This window comes from Camelus dromedarius, chromosome 26 (assembly GCF_036321535.1).
Source record: "Camelus dromedarius isolate mCamDro1 chromosome 26, mCamDro1.pat, whole genome shotgun sequence".
Taxonomy (NCBI): Eukaryota; Metazoa; Chordata; class Mammalia; order Artiodactyla; family Camelidae; genus Camelus; species Camelus dromedarius.
The window spans coordinates 11,243,119-11,265,599 of record NC_087461.1 but is presented as its reverse complement, the minus strand read 5'-3'; the positions used below and the strand labels follow the sequence as shown (position 1 = coordinate 11,265,599).

At 41.8% G+C, this 22,481-nt stretch overlaps 1 protein-coding gene and 1 pseudogene across 6 annotated transcripts in view; both read left to right on the top strand.

Moving 5' to 3' along the window:
• C26H10orf67 (chromosome 26 C10orf67 homolog) overlaps nucleotides 1-22,481 on the top strand; it is a 105,378-nt gene that overhangs the window by 58,617 nt on the left and 24,280 nt on the right. For all 6 annotated transcript variants that reach the window (XM_031444692.2, XM_031444696.2, XM_031444698.2 and 3 more), the window contains 6 exons: nucleotides 5,693-5,752; nucleotides 6,406-6,573; nucleotides 18,099-18,158; nucleotides 18,842-18,924; nucleotides 18,999-19,064; nucleotides 21,842-21,929. In XM_031444692.2, the coding sequence (XP_031300552.2) occupies nucleotides 5,693-5,752; nucleotides 6,406-6,573; nucleotides 18,099-18,158; nucleotides 18,842-18,924; nucleotides 18,999-19,064; nucleotides 21,842-21,929 (525 nt within the window). The remainder of the gene's footprint in view (nucleotides 1-5,692; nucleotides 5,753-6,405; nucleotides 6,574-18,098; nucleotides 18,159-18,841; nucleotides 18,925-18,998; nucleotides 19,065-21,841; nucleotides 21,930-22,481) is intronic.
• On the top strand, nucleotides 609-4,477 carry LOC105106233 (paxillin-like; annotated as a pseudogene).

The window sequence follows — 22,481 nt, the reverse complement described above, 5'->3', positions numbered from 1 at the left end:
TGGTTGCCAGGGTTAAGGATGGGGAGGGGGCACAATAAAGGAGGTGGATGTGGTTTTAAAAGGGCAACAGGGGAGATCCCTGTGGTGGTGGTACTCTTCTGTATCTTGACTGTGGTTACGGATAGAGAAACATACACAGATGATATCATTGCATAGAAGTACATGTATGAATGTATACTAGAAAAGTCTGAATAAGATTGGTGGATCATAATTGCCAGTATCCTAATTGTGATATTGTACTATAGTTTCACAAAATGTTACCTTTAGGGGAAACTGGGTAAAGAGCATCACAAGGTCTTGCTGTATTATTTCTTACAATCGCATGTGAATCTACAATTATTTCAAAAGAAAAGGCCATTTTAAAACATTGAAGTTTTTAAAATTTTATTTGTGAATAAGGGCAGACAAATTGGATACCTAGAGAAACAGTTTGACAGGTTCTTCAAAACTAAACATGCCACCACAATATAGAAACTGTCTTGGGTACCAGTCTTGTCAGATACGTGTTTTGTAACTATTTCCCCACCAGTTGTGCCTTTTATGTTCATTTTCTTAACACTGTGTTTCGATGAGAAAAAAAATTTTTTTTTACTTTAAAGTCTAATTTATCAATTGTTTTCTTTGATAGATATGGCTTTATGTATGTTTATAGTGTCTGGCATATAATGTGCACTCAGTAAATATATTTTTAATGAATAAGAGATAATTTATTAATTTTTTTAGCAATTTCTTATAATTATATGGAGAAAGTGATTTTAAACCATTATAATGGAGCTTAGTTATAACATCAGCCTTGAGTTAAAACTCACCAAGACCCTCTAAATACAGTCCCTCTTGGGCATCAGTTACTATCCTTCCTGTTTCCAAGATTTCATGAGACAGGGGACAGGCAGCGAGCACTATGCTGAACCGGTTCCCGGCGCCCCCAGCACGGCCATGGACGACCTGGATGCCCTGCTGGCAGACTTGGAGTCCACCACTTCCCACATCTCCAAACAGCCCGTGTTTTTGTCTGAGGAGACCCCCTACTCGTACCCAACTGGAAACCACACGTACCAGGAGATTGCTGTGCCACCCCTTGTCCCGCCTCCCCTGATCAGCGAGGCCCTCAATGGCACGATTCTTGACCCCTTAGACCATGGCAGCCCAGCACCTCCTGATTTGTCCATGAGTAGCCTCAGTCCCCGTCCTCTGTGTACGGCTCCAGCACCAAAACTTCCAGTGCCTACATCCCGCAGGATGGCATGGGCCCTCCGTGTTCCCGAGCCAGTGAGGAAGAGTACGTGTACAGCTTTCCCAACAAGCAGAAGTTGGCCAAGCTGTCACCCACCGTCATGAGCTCCTCCTTGGGCAGCAACCTTCCGGAACTCGACCGCCTGCTACTGGAGCTGAATGCAGTGCAGCATAACCCCCCGGGCTTCCCCACAGATGAGGCCAACTCAAGCCCCACCGCCTGGTGCTCTGAGCTCCCACTATGGCATCCCGGAGAGTAACAGCCCGCTGCGGGGCAAAGCTGGGCCGCTGACCAAAGAGAGGCCCAAGCGGAACAGGGGCCGGGGCCTGGAGGACGTGTGGCCCAGTGTGGAGTCTGTTGGATGAGCTGGAGAGCTCTGTGCCCAGCCATGTCCCCACCATCACTGTGAACCAGGGTGAGATGGGCAGCCCCCAGCGAGTCACCTCCAGCCAGCAGCAAACATGCATCTCGGCCTCCTCTGCCACCAGGGAGCTGGACAAGCTGATGGCCTCACTGTCAGATTTTAAGTTCATGGCCCAGGGGAAGATGGGCCCCCAGGGGGGCCCCCAAAGCCCGGGAGCCAACTCGACAGCATGCTGGGGAGCCAGCAGTCTGACCTGAACAAACAGGGAGTCGCCACAGTTGCCAAGGGAGTCTGCGGGGCCAGCAAGAAACCCGTTGCAGGGCAGGTCATGACTGCCATGGGGAAAACATGGCGCCCAGAGCACTTCATCTGCACCCACTGCCAGGAGGAGATCGGGTCCTGGAACTTCTCTGAGCAGGATGGCTGGCCCTGCTGTGAAAAGGACTATCACAACCTCTTCTCTCTGCGCTGCTACTACTGCAGTGGGCCCACCCTGGATAAAGTGGTGGCAGCCCTTGACCGGACGTGGCACCTGGAGCACTTCTTCTGTGCCCAGTGTGGCGCCTTCTCCGGGCCTGAAGGGCTCCACGAGAAAGACGGCAAGGCCTACTGCTGCAAGGATTACTTCGACATGTTCGCGCCCAAGGGCGGCGGCGGCGCCCGGACCATCCTGGAGAACAACATCTCGGCCCTCGACACCCTCTGGCTTCCTGAGTACTTCGTGTGCCGGGACTGCTTCATGCCTGTCATCAATGGCAGCTTCTTCAAGCATGATGGGCAGCCCTACTGTGAGCCCTTGTGCTCCTGCCATTCCGGCCTCTCCACGAGCAGTGGGGCTTACTGTGCTGTGGCTGCCAGAAGCCCATCCCGGGCCGCTGCATCACCGCCATGGCCAAGAAGTTCCACTTGGAGCACTTTGTCTGTGCCTTCTGCCTCAAACAGCTCAACAAGGGCACCTTCAAGGAGCAGAACGACAAGCCTTACTGTCAGAACTGCTTCCTCAGGCTCTTCTGCTAGGCGCCCTCATCCCTTCCTTGCACTCCCGTCCCCGGCCCAGCCTCCCAACTGCTACTGGGACCCAGAGGCCCGGGGGTGGAGGGGCAAATCCGACCGAAACTGGAACCACATCCTTGGCTGCTCCAGGATGGCATGAGGACCCTGAGGGGTCCTGCCTGTTTTTGTCACCTGCTGCCAGAGCCTCTGGGCCTCCCTCCTCCTCCTGCAGCTCTCCCCAGGATGCCAGCTCTTCACCCTCCCCAGAGGCAGAGGCTGGAGGGTCCCACCCCACCCTGCATGTGTCCCCACCAACCCACCTGGCCATGCCAGAACCCCACACTGGGGCCATCCCTTCCTCGTGTTTCGGCAGTAGAGCCAGCGGGGAGGGCAGGCAGGGTCACATGGGGGCCCCTTTTCATCCATATTCTCCCCTTTCAACCTAATTCTTGTTTTGAAAGTATTGGGGGACTAAGCTCCCTCCAGACAATGCCAGCATCCATCTGTCCATCCAAGGGTGGGTGGGCCCAGGGGCCACAGAAGGTTCCTTGTGCTCCTGCTCTTCCAGCCTCCCCAGGCCTGGGTGACTGCCCCCACCCCCCATACCTGCTCTGGATCTACTGAGAAGGGCCTCTCTCCAGCACTAATGTTTTATAGTCACTTCCTCCGTCCCCAGGGACGGCGTGAGGTGGGGACATTCACCCCGTGCCTGGACACTGTACAGACTTTGATAGATTTCTACACTGAGGCTTGAATTCATATCATCTGAGTTGTTTTGACTTCTCTATACAAAAATGATTTTGAAGATTTTAAAGACGTTTCCTTTTGTATTCTTCCCCAGTGTCCACCACCACTGGTCCTGTGGGTGACGGTGGCTGTGGTAAATGGGGTTTGCCTTGTACTGAGGGCTTGGGGCGGGGAAGCAATTTGTATTTTATTTTTTCTTAGCATGAACGGGTGAAGTGGGAGCAGCTCTGCGACTCCCCTTCCTTAACTTCACAGCTCACCAGGACTCTTTATAAACTGCTGTATTCTGAAAAACAAAACAAACAAACAAAAAAAACTCTTCCTTACTGCCCAGGCCAGCAAACTCTTCACTGAAACTGGCCTTAAGGGTGTCTTGCCCTTTGGGGCCCAGAATTCTGAACCCCATCCATCCTGTTCCTGAGGGAGGAGAAGAGGGAAGTACACTTTGGGGGTGCTGCTTCCAAGTAAGCTATTAGGAGTGTCCACTCCCCTGTGAACTTTCTGGCAACAGAGAGAACATTCTCAGCCTCCTCACTGCTTCTCTGGAGCTCTTTCTTTTGCCTTCTCAGGGACTGGTATCTGATTTTGACTGTTAGCCTTGTTGATTCCACTGAGTGCATCATGTCCCCAAATTTCCTGCCCTCCCTGGAGTCTGGAGGCCTGGGGGAAAGAGCCCAGGTTGTTGCAAGGGGGCCTGATAGGACTCTGGGCAGAGAGACAGGATCCTGCTGAGACAGCAGGAAGCCCCCAGAGTGCTCTCCCCCGAGGATGAAACAGACAGGGCTGGGGTTCCAGATACAGCAGAGGCTGAGTGTGCTGTGGTCCTGAAGAGGGTCCCTCCTTGGTGGCAGGGCTGGGAGCAGCCGGGGTCTGGGAAGGTCAGCCAGGACCCTCCCCCTACAGGTCTGATGTCTCCACTTCCACCCATAGGCCTTACTGGTCTGTTTATAGTGACCTGCCCAGGCCCCTCCCCTAGGGGGCGTGGGGTTTCAGAGGTTCACCTGCTGGGTCAGTGGTTATTTGATGATTTGATTTTTTTTTTTTCCCTCTGTAAACTTATAACCTGGCTTTCCCCCATTTCAATTCCTGTGATTTATGCCAATAAAGTTTGCCATTATTTTCACCTTTAAAAAAAAAAAAGATTTCATGAGACAGACCTGCTTTCTGTTGAATTCTGCTCTATATCAGTAGGTGAGAGAGAGGTTTGAAAATCTGTTGTAGTTGTTGTTCAGATACCAATGAAATGAATGGTTAGATGTATTTCTCATCATTGTTTAATTTCATAATAAGATCAGCCAGAATTAAAATCACTAGCATTACTCATAAATTTATATTATGAAAAAAAACTTAATATTATTGAAACATGCGTTAATTTTTTTTTTTTTTTTTTGCCATTTGCAACAACATAGATGGGCTTTGAGGAAATTATGCTAAGTGAAATAAGTCAGACAGAGAAAACTAGATACCATATGATCTCATATAGGTGGATTAAAAAAAACAAAACCCAAACTCATAGATACAGAGAACAGATTCACAGTTGCCAGAGGTGTGAGGTGGGGGATTAAATGGGTAAAGGTGTTCAGAAGGCACAAATTTATAGTAATAAAATAAATAAGCTAGGGGAATATAATGTACAACATGGTGACTGTAGTTAATAATGCTGTATTGCTTATTTGAAAGCTGCTAAGAGAGTAGAAATTCCCAATATAAGAAAAAATTATAACAAGTATAATGATAGGTGTTAGCTAGACTCATTGTGATCATTTTGTAATATATGCAAATATTGAATCATTATGTTGTATACCTGTTACATGTCAATAACATCTCAATTTAAATATATATCAAAATGTGTATACACACACACACACACACACACACACACACATTGATAAAATGCCTTTTATGCCTGGAAATTAGAATTAACTTTTTAAGCTAAAATTTTGTTCATTACATTATTGAAGTTTGGCTACTATCTGAAATTTCTCCAAAAATATCTTAAAAGGCCTGGGATTTATAGCTATTATAATAATACATGAAACAAATTATTACCTCATAAGCAAAGAATGCATGTTTTCGTATAATGCCTGTTATGCTTAAAGAAATAAACACATGCCAATGACTTTAAATATTTACAATTTTATCTATTCCTGTTCACTTATAAGTACTTTTTTCCTGGGTACAAATTTATTTTCTCTTCTAATTCATATTCAAGATTATAACTTATATTCCCATAATAGTTTTGGCAGTGAAATGTTAAAGTGCTATTCTTTCATTGCTTAAAGAAGTTTTACTGAAAAGCCTCTTTTTTAATCTTTGCAAATGATAACAAATGATATGGGTCTTTAATCTCACAGGTTAATAAACAGAAAGAGGACATTGAAATGAGAAGAAAGTTTGATGCCACAGGCACCAAGGTTTGCTTTTAAGTTCTTTTTTTTTTTTTTCTTTTTTATTCTGTTCAGCTTTGATTTGGGCATCTGGGTTGAAGAAATTGAACATACCACCCCGAGGCTTTTCACTTTCCAACATCTTAGTTTGAGGGAGAAAATGCTTAAAAGTGAGGCAAGAAGGGTGAATGGGTGACCAGGAGGCTAATGGTGGAGAGCAGTGAGGAGAGAGTGAGTGGAAGGTGCCATCTGATGTGCCAGATCTTAGGCTCAGTGCCCTGTCCCTTCAGACTCCTGTCCCTTCATTCCTACCTGCTGCTCTCCTGCCTCCTTATAAAGAAGATACACACCTCAAGCTACACCTCATCCCACTCCATGAAGACCCCCACCTTTCCAGGTGCTTCCAGGAAATACTGATCTGTTGGCATGTTCTTAGAACAGGAGCATCAGTGGGAGAAGCAGAAAAACAGGCCCCTCCAGCAAATTATATCAGGCCAAGTGGGTGGGGGGTGGTGGAAGGGGAACGGTGGGCCTGGGAGCAAGAATAGATCCAGGCCCTTTGGGGCTGAAAACTTCAGCCCTGGGATTCTAGTTCAGGAGAGGAGGGCAAGGGAGGCAAAGGGAGGGGCATGGACCTGAAGCATGAAACGAGGATAACAGAATGGTTTCTTTTGTGCCAGGGCATCAGAGAAACACTCAAGGGGAAAGAAACCACTTTGTCCCCGCAGCCCTCACAGCCCAAGAGTGCAGGTGTTTCGAGGCCACATTCTTCCTCCATCAGTTTATTGCATTTTAAGACCAAACGAGTCAAGAGTCCAATGAAGCCTTTAAAGGAAGAGCAGCCCACGGTAAGACCCACTCACAGGATGATGCCCTGTGACACTTCCTTCATCTGCAGAGAGGCCACTGTGCTGCTGCAGCCTCCACACCCCTCCTCCTGTCCAGCATGGAGCCCACAGCCTCCAACCCCCCACTCCCCCCGGCTCCCTCTGCACGCAGCTGGGCAGGGGCTCTGGCTGCTCTTCCCTGCAACGGCGTGTCCTTTTCAGTCCCCTCACCCAGGAGGATGCCACCATTATCCTTAGCTTGGTGGTTTATTTCACCGAGTCACTAAGCCTTCGTGGCTCTCTATTAAATTAGCAAGATGGAGAAGCCACATTGCAAGCACTTTCTGGGATGTATCACCCCTAATTCATTACTGCCCAGTATCTATCAGAAGCTTCCTGAAGATTCCCTGAAGGACATGCGTGTGTACAGTCCATTTGCTCATGGCCTGTTCTAAATCTACAGAGGATTAACTCGTACTGTCAGGGACATGTGTGCATGAATTATATGGTATTGCTCTCCTTGCCCCACTTGCCTCCAAATAATCAGAATCCCTTCTGCCTGACTGCAGTGGTCCCGCTGGTCTGCATTAAAGGCATGTTAAGAAGCAGATCTGTGACATTCAACTCAGTGTTGGCTTATTGTGTGGACAGTGCAAAGATGCTGCTAACTGCATTACTCGATCCTCCTTTATAAGGAGCCGGTGGGGAAACTTTCTTCTGCAGTGAGTTATGGGAAGAGTTGCACTTCTCTGAGCAGTTGACACGTCCAGCAGGCACTGTGAATCATGCAGCCAGTCCAAGGTCCTTTTCCACGCTGACTTTCAGAAAGTTTAGAGGCTGGTTGGTGACACACACAGCCAAGGTACAGCCCTTCCTGGAATGAGTCCGTCTGTCCACTAGCACATTTTGTTTTCCCTTATGCCTTTGTGTTGTTTCCACGTGTCCCCATGTTCTTCCTCCTTCCCCCGCAGGGGGCAGATCTGCCTCTCCAACATTTAGGGCAGGAGAGCAGAGCAGAATCTTGCTCGCTGTGTCATCCTCACTCCAAACAGGGGTGAAAAGAGATCTGGTCCTCTCGCTGACTCCTCAGGCAGGTGCTCATTGCTGGAACCCAGCTTAGGAGGCGGAGAGCAGGCAGAGGAAGGCCAGGGTGTTATATCACTGCAGGTCACCCCACTGGGGAGAAAAGGCATTCTTCTCTGAAATCACTTACACTTTGCAGAAAGTTAGGAAGTATCAACAACTGGAAAACAATGTCATTTCCCAAAGAGGAGAGAATGACATTTGGGGACTACAGTGTATGACTCCACCAGTGACTGGGTCCTAGATGTAAGATGTTTAGAATCCAGGTTTGGGAAGTTGGGTTTTTTGGTTTTTGGGGTTTTTTGTTTGTTTGTTTGTTTGTTTTTGATGGGGAGAGGCCCATGAGAAAACAAAAAGCAAAACAAAAAGCAACCCCCTGGGCTGAGTGTGAGGTGCTGCCTGCTGACCTTGGTGGGGGCCCAGCCTTACTGGGTGAGGGGATCTGGTCCAATCCTGAGCCTAAAGGAGCCTGTGGTGGAGGTGATGTCCTGTTCCGGAAAGCTCTGTCAGCTGCCATGAAATCAGGTCGTGTGCAGGGGTCTGTGGTCCAAGGCTCTGAGAGGATGGCGGGGAGGATTGCAGAGCAGGGTCAGCAACTGATGGGGACAGAGCAACGGAGCCTCCACCCTGAGCTCACGGCAGCCAGGGGAGCTGCCCGGTCCTCACTGCAGGCCCAGGGCAGAAACTAAACCCTAGAATTGCAGATTAGAAACTCCAGTGGCCCCAACGGACAGCTCAAAATTGAGCTTCCAAAGTCACAGCCATGAGGGGCAGAAATACCACCCCTGACGGAAAAGGCACCAGCAAGGGGAGACAGGGGCAGACAGGGTCTCTGAGAGGGTATCATCTCAGTAGGATTTTCCCTTCATGTCACAGCCTTTCCTTCTGACCAGAATGATTGCTACGTAGATGTTTCCAAAGCTTTAACAGTCCATTTTGTTCAGCAGGAGAGACTCTGAAGTTAATGTGTAACAGTAAGTTAAAACTGGGTGGGGGTGGGGAGGGGAGAGATGACGTAAGCTGGTGTTTACATTTTCATGGGAATTGACTCGATTTTAAAGAGAAGTATATTTTTCTAGCTCCCCGTTACTGCTCTCATATACACCTTTGCGAGGAATAATCCTGTTACTCTTAATAATCCTGTTTGTCCCTTCCATCACTTCCGTGCATGCTGTATTCCTTATCACAGATGAAGTCTGCGTGTATGCACTCTGGTTATCATTTCCCTGCTTCTCTCTCTTAAATATTTTATTATGTCAAGGTAGTTGGACTTAAAAATAGTCTCTGAAGGGTTTTATCATCTTTACTGCTTGTAAATGACCAAACGGAGAGCTTGCTGCAGGAACTTTTTTACATCAGTCATTTACCTTATCTAATTAGTCATACTTATTTTTTGAAATCTGTGTCATTTGGTGGGAACGGCACCACGTGCTTCACACGGTGCGCACACAGCGATAAACTGAGTGTTTAGCCAGTCTGAAAAGCCCGGTAGGAACATTGCTGTCTGATTCCTATTTATGAAAGATTTCACAACATGAGATTTGTATTTGGACAGCGTTTTGGTGTAAAGTTTATTTTTTGATAGCTCTGAAACATTTCAAATACTGAGGTTTCACGTAACAAGGTTACATTGGATTCCCAGGTTTTTCCCCTCCCCGCTCCAAGGTAATTAGTTAATTAAGGTTGCACCCAGTAAATGCTCCCCTAGAAGACTTCTGAGCTTTCACGGGGTAACCTGTCGATGCTGATGGGACATATGGTGCATGCTTAGATCTGCAGAAAGCATCAGGGTCCTTCTGTGTGGGAAATGGGACACGGGACAAAGTCAGTGGTACTCCCATTCTTCAACTTCACTCCACACACAGCCATCTGTACATCGTAAAAAACTTTAATAAAAACTCTAGAACGTGTTCTTTTGGCATTCAAGAATTGTGAGGTGAAATATTCTGCGGTTGTTTTGCGGTTATGGCCGTAGTCACCCTGCAAGCTAGTAATTTTTTAAAAATTATTACTACTATAGGATATAGAACTATGATGGTACATAGTGCTAGAGGCCAGGTGGGTGAGAGGAAAATCTTTCCCACCCCTTTCCTATACATCCCTTTCCCCTGATTGGTTTGCCTGTGAAGTTGAAAATAAGCTCCATCAGAGAAAAAATTAATATAGTCCGTTCATTGTTTCATTATATCATTATTTTTCCCCTGGGCTTGGTTGATAAAGCAGGCAGTTCATAGCTCTTCAGAGCTACGTGGGAAAGCCAGCATTTTGCTCCTTGTCGATCTTGCCCCCTCCCCCCGGGTGGTGGAATAACCCAGAGCTAAGATGTGATGGTCTTCAGGGGCTGCCAAAGAATATTTACTGTATTTTAACAGATTATGTTGACCCAAAAGAATTTTCTTTACCATACTGGATCTTTGTTTCCTAACATGAACAACTTTAAAATGTAGAGACAATTGAAATCATAACTGCAATTACTTGTTTTATTTTAAAACCAAGTTTTTCATCTGCCACTAAAGTGAATTCGTCTTTAGATTCTGCTCTCAGAGACCAAAACTGAAAAAAATCTGAATAATATCATACTTAAAATTCAACTGAAGATTGCTTTTACTTTCTGTATTATTTTATTCTGAGTAGTTTGATGATAAGTTAAATATTTTCAGTATATGTGGAACTAAAAATTTTTTAGTGAAAATAGTATCCAGTGTTTGTTCACAGATGAAAAAAATTTTAAATGTTTTTCTTTTCCTTTTTAAAATTTTTCCCTATTTTTATTGAGTTATAGTCAGTTTATAATGTTGTGTCAATAAATTTTTTTAAATTAAAAATCACCTGAGAGGTTTTACGCCTTGTTTTCTTCTTGTTTATTTTTGTTGGGGAACAATTATAACAATTCACTTGTAGAAATTCTAATATTTTAGTATAATTTAAGGACCTAAGTTATTGGTGTGGAAATCAGGAAAAGATAAACTTGAGATTTGTTATCAGTTTCTATTCATTTACATGCAGTAAAGATGGTAAAAACCCTTCAGACAATTTTTAAGTCCATCTCCCTCGACATAATAAAATATTTAAAAGAGGAAAGCAGGGAAATGATAACCAGAGTGTATACACGTAGAGTTCGTCTACACTGTCAGTCCTGGGCAGATGCTAGGACCTGACCATGGGTGACATCTTGGTGGGAACAGAAGAAACGTCATCCAGGAGCCCGCAGGGCCACCATCTCACTGCATGGGGTTACTCTACTCCATCTGCCTGGGTTTTAGCTGTGGGTTTCTTTCCAGCTCACACTGGGAGTTGGGGCCAGTCTCGAACACCAGGTCATTTGACCAGAGTCCTAACGCTGCCCAGACTGGAGCCTCAGCCCCTGAACTCTTGTCATGCTGCCCCTCATCCTAACGACCATCGTGGCCTATCCCAGTCCTGCTGTGACTTCCATCACAGACTCACTGCTGTCAAACAGCCCCAGGATGGATGCTAGCCCATCGGCTGCTGCTGTTGGACTACTGGCCATGCTCCTTGGATCCAACTCTGCCAACTTGTCATTTTCTCCAGCCCTGACCTCTTCAAGCCTAGTCACCCCAGGTCCCAGGTGTCTCCTCAAATCCTGGGGATTAGTTTATGTAAGTGAAAACATACATCAGTTCCCCTTTCTTTAGGAATGTCTTTTCACGGACAGTGGTACTTAAGACTTTTCTTCATGTAATGCCTTGTTGATTTCTTTTCCTCCATAAAGTCTCTGCTTGTTCATCAAAAAACTGAAGTAATCGAAGGACAGTTATTTGCTTTTCCCTTATTTATTCACCTCTTACGTATCACTCCTAACTTGTATTTCTGATCAACCTTAGACAACCAGTCATAGCTCACTGTACTGACTTTATGCAGGCCAAACTGTAAGAGTTCTAATGTTTTATTAGCCTATGCAACTTTATTAGGGAATCAAGGTACACTGATATTTAGACTTTAAAGTATTTTGAAAATAGCCTGAGGGTCTCTGTCACCAGTCTCTATGTGGGAGACATTTCTCGGTCTATTGTAATAATATATATCTCCAGAATAGAATAGGAGTTACCTACACCAGTGCCATGAAGTGTATGGAGTCTAGTTAGTTCAGTGGCTGAAAGCACATGGGAACCCATGTTGGGCTTCATGCCGCCAGAATGATGGACATGAGCTTGAACAACAAGAGTGTGGTTCTAGTCCGTCTCTTAACTGAGAGTCTGCAAGTGGATTCTGACCCAGATACATGACATTTCTGTCTGGTTTACATTAAGTAAGGCATATGCATATTTTAAAGGTAACTTTTATATTAAAATGAGAAAGATTTTAATAATTTTAGATTCTTGTACAACCATTGGAAGAGCTAGGCGAACACCTATTAGGAAAGCAACAAAAAAACATTCAGATGGAAGCACCCAAGCAGCTAGTGGACAAGGGATCAGTGAGAAGTCACTGCAGTTTGTAGGAACCTCCAGAAACCTCCCACCAAAGGGCTTAGTCTTCAGTGGTAAAGATAGCATTTTGGTGAGGAGGGTATAGCTCAAGTGGTAGAGCACATGCTTAGCATGCAGGAGGTCGTGGTTTCAGTCCCCAGTACTTCCTCTAAAAATAAATAAATAAATAGACCTACCCTCCCCTATGCAAAAAAAAAAAAATACAATTTTTAAAATAAATTTCATAAGAGCTCTGCAGAAAGTCACTGTGAAACTCATATTTGTCCATTCAAGCCTGCCTGATTCACAAGTCTCCTGTCCTGCCCTCAGCTTTTCTCACAAGCGTTTGTGGGGACAGAGACAAAGCTGTGAGTGAGAACTCCCCTGTTAACATGGGCTCTCAGCTACTTTAGTCCGCCCTGCTAGCCTGTACCTGCTCCCCGCTACTTTGTATTTTAGCTTATTTTTCTTGCCTGCTTGTGTTGTCCCCTGATAACACAGGCTCTCAGCTAATTCAGTCTGCCCTGCTAGCCTGTACCTGCTCCTCGCTACTTTGCATTTTAGCTTATTTTTCTTGCCTGCTTGTGTTATCCCTGCCATGGTGTTCCTTCTGCTGTGGGTGAGGCTGTTTATTTGTCTCTTCTCTCCTTGGAAGGGCTCGTTCCTCTTTGGAATTCAGTTACCTGGTTGTGACCTCAGTTTTCTGATGAGTTCAAGAAAAGTTGTGATTTTGTAGTGTGTCTGGATTTTTCTTGTTGTTAGTGTGGGAGTGGCATTTTTTTGCATCCTATGAGGGAGCCAGATGTGTTCCATTATTTTTTTTTAACAGATTCATACTTAGTACACAAAATTTGCTCAGTAAAGAAACATCAAAAGAAGAAAGAAAAAAGAATCCTGCCACCCAGAGATAATCATTGAAAACCTCTTGTGAGCATCCTTGCAGACAAATGATGCAGATTTGCACACACAGCAAGTTACAGGGAATGTTGTTCAATGCCACTGAATAACTATATCTATGTATGTGTATAATTAATCATGTATAGTATTTCACTCCACAGAAGTAGCACAATTTACTTAAGCAATATCTATCAATTTACTAGTGCCTTTTAAAGACATTTTTGCTATTCTTTTGTTATTATAAACCATGACTTTATCATCTTTCATAGAGAGATTACCGTCATGGAAGAGTTGTGGTTATAAAGGTTTTAGATAGAATCATTTGATGAGAGATGTATGTGCTGCTTCTGTAGTCCTGACTTCCTGCAGTGAACATGAAGTCTAGGATGATGCGGAGCCAGGTAAAGAGACCAATCTGTATAGACTTCCATGACCTTCCAGGCCATTGGGCAGATGTGCTTGAGGTTTGCATATAACCTGGATCAGCCTGGTTTCTATAGGGCTTCATAGTCCAGTCATCTGCCAAGATGTCTCACGGCCCCTTGGCAGATGTGGAGTGGCACCCTTGGGGTACATCAAATAAGGAGTCTTGTCCTATTTTTGAAAGAATTTTGAAATTGAATGCTAATGATTTTGTTAGAAAAAAATTTACCACTGATACACGGAGGTCAGTGTTTTGTTTGGACTTCTGGCCTACACAGTGATTAGGGCTTGCTTAGAGACAACCTCCTGTGCTATATCCTCAGCGTTCCTCATTCTTAAGTCTCCTCTCACCAAACTGTAAGCACACAGGCTGCAATTGCATCTCTCTCCCCTCTCCCCCACACCAGCCACCACCCAGTCGTACATTACTGGTGTTCAAAAATAGTTGTTTGTTTAGAAGGTAATCAGAAAAAAAAATGATAATGTGAAAGTCAAGATTAATGAAATTTTAGGGACAGAAGATCATCTTTCTTCACGAGTTAGAAAGATTGTTTTGATAGTAATGTATTTGACGGTTTCAAGGAGAGAATTAAGGAGGCATTAAACCTGGGACAAATGGCCAAAGTTTCAGAGGAGTGTTTGTGAATTAGAAACATAATTGCACTTCTGTTGTTGCAAACCTGAGCTGTTGATACCAAATTTAGATTATGTGTTTTAAGTGTTGGGTTTTTTAAAACATGTTTTAAGTGCTTAAAAGTGGGAAACAAATTTAAGAATCGTAATTTCTCTTATAAGTAAAACTTATTTCTTAATTTTATGGACTTTTAGTTATAAAAATATATACAAAATCAAAAGAAAATGAGAAATATTTATAATGAATTATTTCTAAACACAGTGTTTGATTATCTTTATTATTATTTTACATTTTCCTACTTAGGGAGTGATCTACATTTATATTACCATTCATTGTCACCTCTACCTGTTGTTTGGCAGTCCAGCATTTGCACCTGTCAATAAAGTAGCCACATAAAGACCAGGACATGTATTCCAGAGAAAGTGGAATGTCAGCAGCTGGCAAAACAAAATGACAGTTTACTGTGGACAGAGCCAGGATTCAAAATAACGAGCTGCAGGAGAGTTGAAAGTTCATCTCAAACTGGAGAGCAAACACTCTAGTCTACATGTGCTGTTTTATTATTCTAACAGTATTGTCTTTGGGAGAGACTGAATAGTTATTTGCTTTACAGAAGATACGCTTTAGTACAGTCTTATCTCTAGCTATGACGGAGTTGATCATTATGTAAGAGTCAGGAAAAGGGGGCCTTGAAAATCGGTCCTAGTTTTTACTGTAGGTGACTTTAAACATAGAATCTTTCTTTTTTTTCTTTTTTAATAAACTTTCAGTTACTGATGGGACTTCAGGTGGAGTGAAATAAGTAAATGTAAATGTCTCTCTAAGTGGACACCTACTTGGTTTTGCCAGTTTGTTTTCCTAACTTCCTGTGGGTTCGTTTTTTAAATTTGCATTAGCTTGTTCCCATTAGCATATGGGCAAGGCCCTGCCGAAGTCTGGGCTCTTAACCCCAGTGACTTCCTTGGTCCACTGTTAACCAGATGGCAGTGAACTTACTCTGTACTGCTTGTGACCTGCTCAGAGAGGCAATTCAAGTGGATTGTGCTCTTTGAGAACAAACAGGTGGAGGGAGACCCCAAAATGCATGCCTCCTATGACTTGGGGGACTCCCACTTTTTGGAGGCCAAGGAAGGCTAATGGTAACAAAAGGCTTTCATTGTTTTGTTCAGCTGGTGGTGTTGTGCCTTAGGCTCTGTTTTTGGCTTGCTGCCTGTCACATGGACCTTGGGAAGACTGAGTCACTCTGCTGGTGGTGGGAGTTGGTAGTTTTCTCCAGGGAGCTATATAGACAACTAAGGGAACAATAATCTGGGTAGTTGTAGGACCACCAGAAAGCTCTCCAGGACTGTGGGCACTGATGGAGCGGGAGTTCAGTGAGCTAATGGAAGAGCAGTGGGTTAGGGTCCCAGTTCAGGATTAAGGCAGTGCTGAGAATCCTGTCAGCCTGGGGATAAATCCGAACTGTGCGTCAGCCACACGTGGGCACAGGCTTCCATTCCTGACCTTCTGTTCTTCTCTTTCTAGAAATTTCATGAATAGTCTTATCCGAGTCTTTAGCATCTACTAACACACTGATAACTCCTAGGATCAACTGTACTTCCAGATTCCAAGCCCTTGTCCTGGTTACCTTTTACATGCTTTCATTTGTGCCGTGGGTATCTCAAACTCAAAGTGTCAGAATCTGAATTTACCAAAAAAAAAAAAAAAAAAAAAAAAGAAAAAGAAAAGGAAAAGAAGAAGAAAAAAAGAAAACTAGCATAAAATTGTCTGTATTGCTATAATTTTTTTAATCGTTGTTAATGGTTCCATTCTCCATCTAGTTGCCACATAAGAAATTATAGACAATTATCTTCTCACCCAAAAAGTGCCCCCAAATTCTCTTTCATAATTCCTTTCTAATATGTCGCCTCTACTTTAGCTCTCCTTGTTTTCTGTTGTACCTTTAGTGCTTAGAACTTTTCCTGTCACATAGTAGGACACATAGCCAGTACGTTTGGCACATAGTGAGTATTTAATAAGTGAAGGAACAAAGAGCATGAACAAAGCAGTTGGACCTGTAGGAAAGTTTATCTAGGAAACAGATAAGAACTTAAAAGACATTTTAAAAAATAAATATATTTTGGAAAAACATTCAAGAGAAACTTTTATCCATTAAACAAGGACAGGTTACCATGAAAAGGAGCAGTTTGAGGAATAGAACACTTTCTTGGAAGTAACAACAAACAAACAAACAAACAAAAAAGGCATTGGGCAGGCTGAATAATAAGATTGACCCAGCTAAAGAGCTAACTAATAATCTAGGAGATAAAGCACAAAAAAAAAAAGTCTCTTAGAACATAGTGCAAAGCAGCAGATAGAGATCATGAGAAAAGTTAAAATACAGAGATTAGATCCCAGAGGTGTAATACCTTTCTAAAAGAGTTTTCAGAAAACAAAACAGATACAGTGGAAGTAAGACAGTAATAAAAAAAAAATAAAACTTTCATTAGCTAAGGGGAAAAAACATTAATATTCAGAGGGACAGACCCACCAAGGGCTAACCAGGATTGAAAAGAAAAGCAGAATGTCAACTCTTTTTTTTTTTTTTTTTTTTTAATTGGAGTATAGTCAGTTGCAATGTGTCAGTTTCTGGTGAACAGCACAAAGTCCCAGTCATGCATGTGTATATATATATATATATATACACACACACACACACACATATATATATATATATATATATACACACACACATATTTGTTTTCATATTTTTTCATTAAAAATTATTACAAGATATTGAATATAGTTCCCTCAACTTTTTAAAAAATCAAATCTCAGATGCTCCTGATTGTAAGATACACCATTATTTTATGTACCACTAGCAAGGAAAACCTGTTGCCAATTAAATTACGACATACACACCAACTACAAGACACCTCAGTTTCAAAGATGCTAAAATGCTGAATGAGACGGAATAAGTGTCTTAGAACTGATGTAGGTACATTGTGGAGAAATTTTAGGTCTCTGAGAATTGAAAAGAGGGAGAAAAAATCCAGTTTACCTACAATGAGACAAAAAAAGAAAACATTAATTTTCTCATCAGGATACATATCCATAAAAAAATAAGGCAAAGTTTTCAAAAGGAAGAAAAAAGTTTGAACTTTTTTATATCCAGCTAAAGTCTAAATTGAGTATATAAGAAAAAGATATTTTGAACATGTAAAGACTCAAAAAGTTTATCGTTCATGGAATCCAAATCAAGATAAATTACTTGAGAATGCTCTTAACTAAAAATTTTAAAAATTCAATATGCAGGATGATATGGGCACAAGAAAAAGGAGAAATTAAGGATGACCCTGCTTGGCAGAGCCCATTCGACCAAAATGGGCAACAGATCAAGGGCTTTCTGGTCACAGAACCCACTAGATAAGACAGTGGTGCTAATAAGAAGCAATTTTTTCCATCTGCTATATAGGAATAGAGGGACAGCTAATCAAGCAGATTTTTATATTCAGTATATTTTCTCACTACCATTTGCTCTCTGCATCATTGGAGAGGTATAGTAGTGAAAATTCATTATAATTATTATTTAAAATAAAATTTTATTCATTTATGGTTAAGTAAATGAGCAAATGAATGCATTAAAATCTAAAAAAACTGCAGTATGTGATTTACTTAACCATTTTGAAATGCAGCTTTTTAATATCTATAACTGGGATTAATTAAATTTAATCCAAAAGATAGTTGAGAAAAAGTAAAGGTTTTTTTTTTAAGTTTGTAACTTCACTGGGTGATAACTGCCCACTTCATTAAAAAAAAAAAAAGTATAATGGTAAAATTTGACAAATATATAATTACAAAGTAATGTATTAAAAAACATCCATAGTGAGAAAGTTGATTTTAATGGGATGTAGTTGTCCAATTGCAAATGCAATGGATAAACACTGAGTCTTGTAAATTAAATAAGGCAGTCATGACCCTTGTGGGACTGGCATTGGCATACTTTTAAACTCATTTGCCTTTCTGTAAGCTGCAGAAAGACCACATCTTTATGCATTGATTTGAAATGTTATATTCACTTTGGTTTATTTTCTTTCCAGGTTAAATATGCTGTACCTGTTGTGATGCATGAAGAAGAGGCAACACCATCAGTGACTAAGGTATAATACTGACTAATATGACCATTATTTTTAACCTAATTATTGTTTATATAGATGCTGACTATTCTTAGAAAGTAGCAGTGGCTTTGAAAGCTACACAAAGTATCAGTCTAATGAAGAGACAGAAGACCTGATTGCCTCTATAGTACGATTCTGGGTTATACCCCTCCCACACCCAAAGAAATGTCATTCAGGACATGCCTGAAATTCCATTGTTATAGATTCATTTCTTTGCTAAAACTTTGTACCCTTGTGAAATATAAGGAATACTGAGAAATGACAGAAAGCTCTAATGTGACTGAGTTGGTCAGATCCTTTCCTGATGACTCTTTTGATAGAAAGAGGAAATAGAGTAACTGGTGGTAGCTGCTGCCTATGAGGAAGAGATTTAGAAAAAGTGGCACCTGGTAAGGGGAGGGGCAATGGAGATACATTTTGGTTGCTTTGTAATGTTGCCTAGAGCCAGCTGTTTTTAAGTGAATCGTTTACAGGAAACGGAGGCATGGGATCCTAAATGTTTCCAATTTATGGGAATTTGCAAGTAAGGGTAACTCATTGTTCCCTCAAATTACTTTTTATGGTAGTTAGAATATGCCCACTAATCGAAATAGACTTTCAGATTTCCGGAGAAATGGGGTGGACTGTTCATGTAATTAACTTTGTGATGTATTTTCTGTTGAAAGATTGAAGAAGAGAAACGTGTTTTGGAAGAGCAAATAGAAATATTAAAGGCTAAGTTAGAGAAACAGAAAAAGAAGACAGAGAGGTACTGGTAATAATAATTCATAATTGTTCATTTGCAGCTAATACAATATTTAACCATCTCTAAATTTATTATAGGTGTCAGAAGGAATCAGATCAGATGAACAAAATCTGGGAAAAGAAATTCTTAATTCTCAGGAACAGGTATACTATGGTGACATATACAAATTCTATTTATAAAAATACAACCAACCATCTTTTAAAGAAATTGGGGGCCTTGTGTTTATCTATATATATTAACTAATATAAAATGCCCACACACTTCTAACAAGAAATGCAAAATAGTTGGCCTAAAATAGAAGGGTTGTCAAAAGTCACTTCAAAGGAAAAATAATTCAAGTCTCTGTTTTATTTTGGATCTCAGTGTTTCAAATTTAAATGATCAACAGGATGGACAGACCTGATACCTGGTTTAATCAGAGTTACACAGTCATCTTCCTCTATAGAACTATTAATCATTTTCCTGCTTGTTTGCACATAATGATATTTGTCTTCAAATATAGAGACCTGAATGAGTGAGGGAGCATGCCAATATGATTACCTGGAAGATACTTCCAGGCGAAAGAATGTCAAGTGCAAAGGTCCTGGGGTGGGAGCTTGCTTGTGTGTTCAAGGACAGTGAGGAAGCCAGCTGGCTGGAGTGGTGTGAGCAGGGGAGAGTGGTAGAGGAGGTCGGTGAGGTACAAGACTTGGAGTTTTTCTTTGAAATGGGAAATCACTAGAAGGTTTGTTTTTAATCAATAAGAAAAATTTCTCATTTACATGCCTAGTGGGTCATTATCACACTTAATACAGTTAGCAATATAAATTCTTTAGTATTACTTACTGACCAGATCATATTCAGACTTCTTGATTATCTCAAGGAAATCTTTTACAGTTGTTTATTTAAATTGGGATCCAGGATAGGTGGACCACTGCATTAGGGTGTTGTCTCCTTTAAATATTTATTTTTTTTCTGTAATGGTCCCACTTACCTCCCCATTTTCTCCAATCCATTGATTTGCTAGAGGAATATGCCCATTTGTTACATAGACTGTCTCACATTCAGGATTTGGCTAATTGTTAATGTGCATGTGTGTAGGTGTGTGGTTCCTCTATCTGTATTTCCTTCTTCAGCTGTATTTTCTACAAACTGATCTTTAAATCCAGAGTTGATCGACTCAGGTTCAGTATTTTAGGCAAGACTACTTCCCTCGAAGTTCTGTGTAATTCCCATTGAATCACCTCTTAAGGCACATAATGTCTAGCTGTATTTTATTCATGTGTTATCAGCCTAGTTCATATATTGTAAAATTCACCATTTTCCTTTCTCCAAATAATTTGAACATCCATCAGGGATCACAAACCATGATCCAAGATTTCATTAGGGGTTGCAAATTGGTGATACTTGAATTTTATCTTACCTTCTGCATTTCTTAGCTGAATTCTATTCAAGAAAAAATTTCTCCCAACTATTTAGTTACCCTGAAATATGGTTTCAGGTGAGATAAGATAAATGCTTGATTCCCTTTATTTGTCAATATTCAGAATAATGAGTTGTTGCCCTAAAACCTCATTGGAAAATCTTGAACTAAGGAAAGACCCAAACTGACCTGATGTCTTAACAAGAATTATTCTGACCTCTGTGTTGATAAAAGGCCCTAGAGAAGTCAAAGGAAAAGCAAGGAGGAAAGTTAGGAACTCCAGAAAGAATAACCCTCTCTTAAGCAAAACAAGATGGTGATTTGACTGGGATGGGAGCAGTGGAGGTGTTAAGAAATGATTAAATTTGGGGTATATTTTGCAAGTAGGATGTGTTGAAATATTGGAGATAAAGTGGGAAAGAAAGAAGTCAAGGATGATTGCAAGGATTTTACCTAAATGACAGGAAAGATAGAGTCACCTTCAACTGAGACAAGCAAGCACATTTTGGTGGGAAGTCAGTTCAGTTTTGAGACATTAAATTTATGATGCCTTAGTCACTTAAGGATAGATGTCTAATGGCAGTAATGAGCACATGAGTCTGGAGTTCAGAAGAAAGTTGAGGCTGGGCACATACATTTGGGATGCATTAGCACAGATGGCATTTAAAGCCATGAGATTAAATGAGATCAACTAAGAGTGAGTGTTGGTGGAGAAAAGCAGAGACATACAAGGACTGAGTCCTAATATTTGTTAATATCTGACTCTCAAAAACTTTTTTCAATCTGATGTTTTCCCTCCAAAGGACCTCCCTCTTTTGTGAACTGTTTTCATCTTTTGCTTTCTTGTCGGCTTGTGAAATTCCTTTATGTATTCTTCATCAATTTTAGATGTTATATATTTCTTCTCCCAGTCTATTAACTTTGTGTATGCTGTCCTTTATTGTACAGAAATTCTTAGTTCTTATCCAACAGTATTTTTGCCCTAGGTTTGTGTTTAGAAAGTCCTTCCCCATCTCCACTAAAATGTTCTCGCACGCTTTTATACAAGCCTACTTGATTTACCTCTCATATTTAGGTCTTCACTCCATTGGGAGGTCGCCTTCCTATGCCATGGGAAGTACTTTCCCCAGCACCATCTACTAAACAGCCCACCCTTTCTAGATTGGGTTGTGGGGCCACTTTAGTCATATACTGTGTTCTAGTACATTCCAGAATCTGTTTCAGTGTTCCTACCCTATTCCATTTATTTTTTCCTCTCCAAACTGTTCTTATACTGTGATTTCTGTGGTATGTGTTAATATCCCGTGCGGCTCTTCCCTCCTGTTTGCTTTTCAGGGTGGGAAGATAGGTAGTTTTAAAAATGAAAGAAATAAGTTCATACCAACATGTTGACATTTTTACTTGTATCCCTTTGCTCTTATATCGAAAACTCTAGTTTCTAATTGCATGAACATAGGACTGATTTGCTCTTTCCTGTAATTTCTGTTCCTTTTCATCCCTCTGCTTCTTTTGTTTCAGCTTTCACACCCTCAAGAACGAGATGTTTACTAGGCACACATTGTTCCGTCAGTTTGCAGTGCTGGCTGATACATCCTTCAGTTACCAGGTAAGTACCTGTCAGGGGTAGATGCTCTTGGTCTCTTTGATGATATCTGCAACATGCCTTCCTGAACCTATTTCACATTTGCTGACCCCTGACGTTAGAGGCTCTGGAGATGACAGTCATTCTGCTAGATGCTGACAGCATAAGGCAGAGTGTCTAAACCCAAAGAGCTCATCTAATGTGCGATATAGATGTATACACAAATTGTTACCCCACAACATGGTTGAGCTATCGTAGAGGCAAGTGAAAAATCTCAGAGAAGGGGTGACTCATTCCAGCTGGGAAGCATCTGTCAACCTCACTGTTTGTGGGTATGGATGGAAAGTGGGAAGATACCACAGCTCAAGATCCAAGTATCCAGTCACTTCCAAAGGGAAAAAGGAGGTAAAAGAGGCTGCTCCAAGTACCAAGCCATTCATTTTCACACTAGAAATCACCTGTAGTTAGAGCCCAATTCTAAAATAGACTTTTTAAAAAACCAAACATTTACTGAATGTTTTTACTTGGGAGTTGTAACTGTGAAGGTAAATGATGCCTGGGATAGAAATGTAATCA